General features: G+C 28.0%; 1 protein-coding gene across 1 annotated transcript; it reads right to left on the bottom strand.

Annotated features, from left to right (window-relative positions):
* Nucleotides 1–700: 700 nt before the first annotated feature.
* On the bottom strand, nt 701–1,780 carry LOC107906066 (pre-rRNA-processing protein TSR2 homolog). Its single transcript, XM_016832924.2, has 3 exons — nt 1,534–1,780; nt 1,342–1,430; nt 701–1,083 (listed from the first exon to the last, which is right to left on the bottom strand). Exons 1-3 carry the CDS (start codon nt 1,760–1,762, stop codon nt 997–999), a joined length of 405 nt encoding a protein of 134 aa, XP_016688413.1. The 5' UTR covers nt 1,763–1,780; the 3' UTR covers nt 701–996.
* Between the last annotated feature and the right edge of the window lie 682 nt (nt 1,781–2,462).

The raw sequence follows: 2,462 nt of genomic DNA, 5'->3' as shown, positions 1-2,462 counted from the left end.
AAGAATAAGGACCAAATTGATTAAAAAGTGTAAATGTTAAGTGCTAAAATTATCATTATGCCAATAATATATCTACTTTTTTCATTACTAGATTTCTTTTGCTTTCTAAATCATATATGTGATCTAGTTTAAATTGTTGGCCATTACTTTGGAATAAACTTATTTAAGGGTCAAGCTATTCATCCAAGCCCAATGGCAAGTCTAAAAATTTTGAGAGTTTGAACAAAAATATTAAGCACAAAAAATAGATTTAAGTTTATAATATGATATTTTGAGCTTAAAATATGAGCTGAGCTTGAACTTTAATATTCAATGCCTAAGCTCGAGTCGACCTATTTTTAAGTTTGTAATATGATTTTTTTTTCTTTCTTGCAATTTATTTCATACCAAATTAAATATACCATATTATAATGTAAATATTAAAATATGTTAAGTTATTTATGTTTAGAAATTAAATGAAAGGAAAATGGATAAATTTCAAAACTATACGTGAATTTTGATTTAATGTGTAATTATATACATAAACTTTAGTTTGGTGTAATTTTATACGTGAAACTGTGATTGTGGTTCAAATGTAACTTGAAACTTTTATTTTAATTTAATCTTCGACATTTAAAGAAACAAATATATTAATTTATTTTTATATTGGATAAATATAATTATTTATGTATACAATATATAAATATAAAATGATGTTATATCAATAACTGTGTTAATAATTTACAAAAATTAAAATAATAGCACCGAGAAAATCACGGGTAAATTAAGAACTAAAAGAATCTTGCTAAAAAGAAACTCTTAAGTTGTTCCCTTTTCTATATCTTTGTACCTTTTTAGCCTATCTTGAAGGATATAAAGACAAATTTGGGGATTACCAAGCTATTTTTAGGTTGGAAAATTAATCATTGCTGAATACATTAGACTTTTTAGATTTTTCTTAATACTCCCTTTTGCAATTCATTGTCAAAGTTTTTAAGGTTTGAATATACAATTTTTTCATTCCTCCACTACATCCAATATTTGGTTTGTCTGATGATTTCCGTGCAAGTATTCCTCATGCATAATCATCAATTGTTCTGCTACCTGTCAAAGCAATGAGTTCGTATTAGAACCAGAATTACATCCCAAAAGATTTCATAAATTAGCAAAAAAAAAAAAAACCTTAAATTTTGGTAGAATTGGAGAACCCATTATATATTCCCACACCAAGTGATTAAAAAAGTTATACTAGCCAAAAAACAATGTTGGTCGGACTATTCAATCATAAAGCTTGAATGGACAAACCAACAAATCGATTGACAACCGAAAATCCAATAAAACAAAAACAATATTCTTGTGTACCTCCTCGATGCTACCATCCTCAATCTCTGTATTTAGAGATAGTAACATGCTTTCATGAAGCAAGTATTCTAAATCTTCTACCCGATGTGCTGCAAAACCAATGTATATAATAAGTCAATATTCATACTCCTACATAAAACCTAAGAAGTCTACGAGAAACACGAGCCATGTTGATAAATAAAAGGAAAGAACCTTTGGATTGAATGAACCAAGAGAAGACATCAGCGGCAAGCTGTTGGGATTTCTGAAAGGAATCAAGGCCGCCCCATTGGTTTTGGACGGCCATTTGAAGACCATGCCATCGAGAAAGAAGCACTGTAATTCCTTGAAGGAAACGATCACGGGAGGCTGCTGATAAGTCGGGCTTTTTATGAGTTGAGGGCAAACTTGAATGGTTGTTTATCCCATTCAAGGATTCCATCTCTCATTCTTTTCAATATGTCCCAAAACACCGAAATTAATTAACATTTTGTTAGGGTGTTTTATATATGTTATTCCTATTTTTGTTGATAATATGAGTGAATGATTGAAAGAGGTCCTAAATGTTGGGATCAAAGGGTCGGTTGAGAACACTCAACCTGTTTCACCTACATGAAATTCTTTTGACAATAGTTATAAAAATAGTTGGTTATTTCTAGTTTGACTTTTTGTTTTTTTTCTAAGTCATAGTAAAGTCAAGGAAAATCTGTTATGTTAAAAGATATATTTCTAAATTTATTTCAATATGGTTTATTATCTCAATAAATGATAACAATATAGACGATAGTGTTAGACTAAGGCGTCAAACCAAAAACATTGAACAAATGAAACTAGTAATGATTTAGGGGATCTAGTAATTGGATTTAAGTTTAATTGTTTATAATTATATATGAGTGTTATGTTTGGGTAACTATTTTAATTGGTGAGTCTTACTGAATTAAGTGTAATTGGAGTATCCTAATTACACTTTTTAATTTTTATAGAGAGTGAGAATTGAAGTAATTACACTCAAATGCAATTTTAAAATTTTATTTCTTACATATTTGAGTTATAAATTTTTATATTATAAGCGTGAACCAAATATTCATTATATTATAAATCCTAAAAATTATATTATAAAAATAATTTATATGTATTTATAA

This window comes from Gossypium hirsutum, chromosome A09 (genome assembly GCF_007990345.1).
Source record: "Gossypium hirsutum isolate 1008001.06 chromosome A09, Gossypium_hirsutum_v2.1, whole genome shotgun sequence".
In the NCBI taxonomy this organism is placed as follows: domain Eukaryota; kingdom Viridiplantae; phylum Streptophyta; class Magnoliopsida; order Malvales; family Malvaceae; genus Gossypium; species Gossypium hirsutum.
This window is presented reverse-complemented; position numbering and strand designations above follow the sequence as displayed.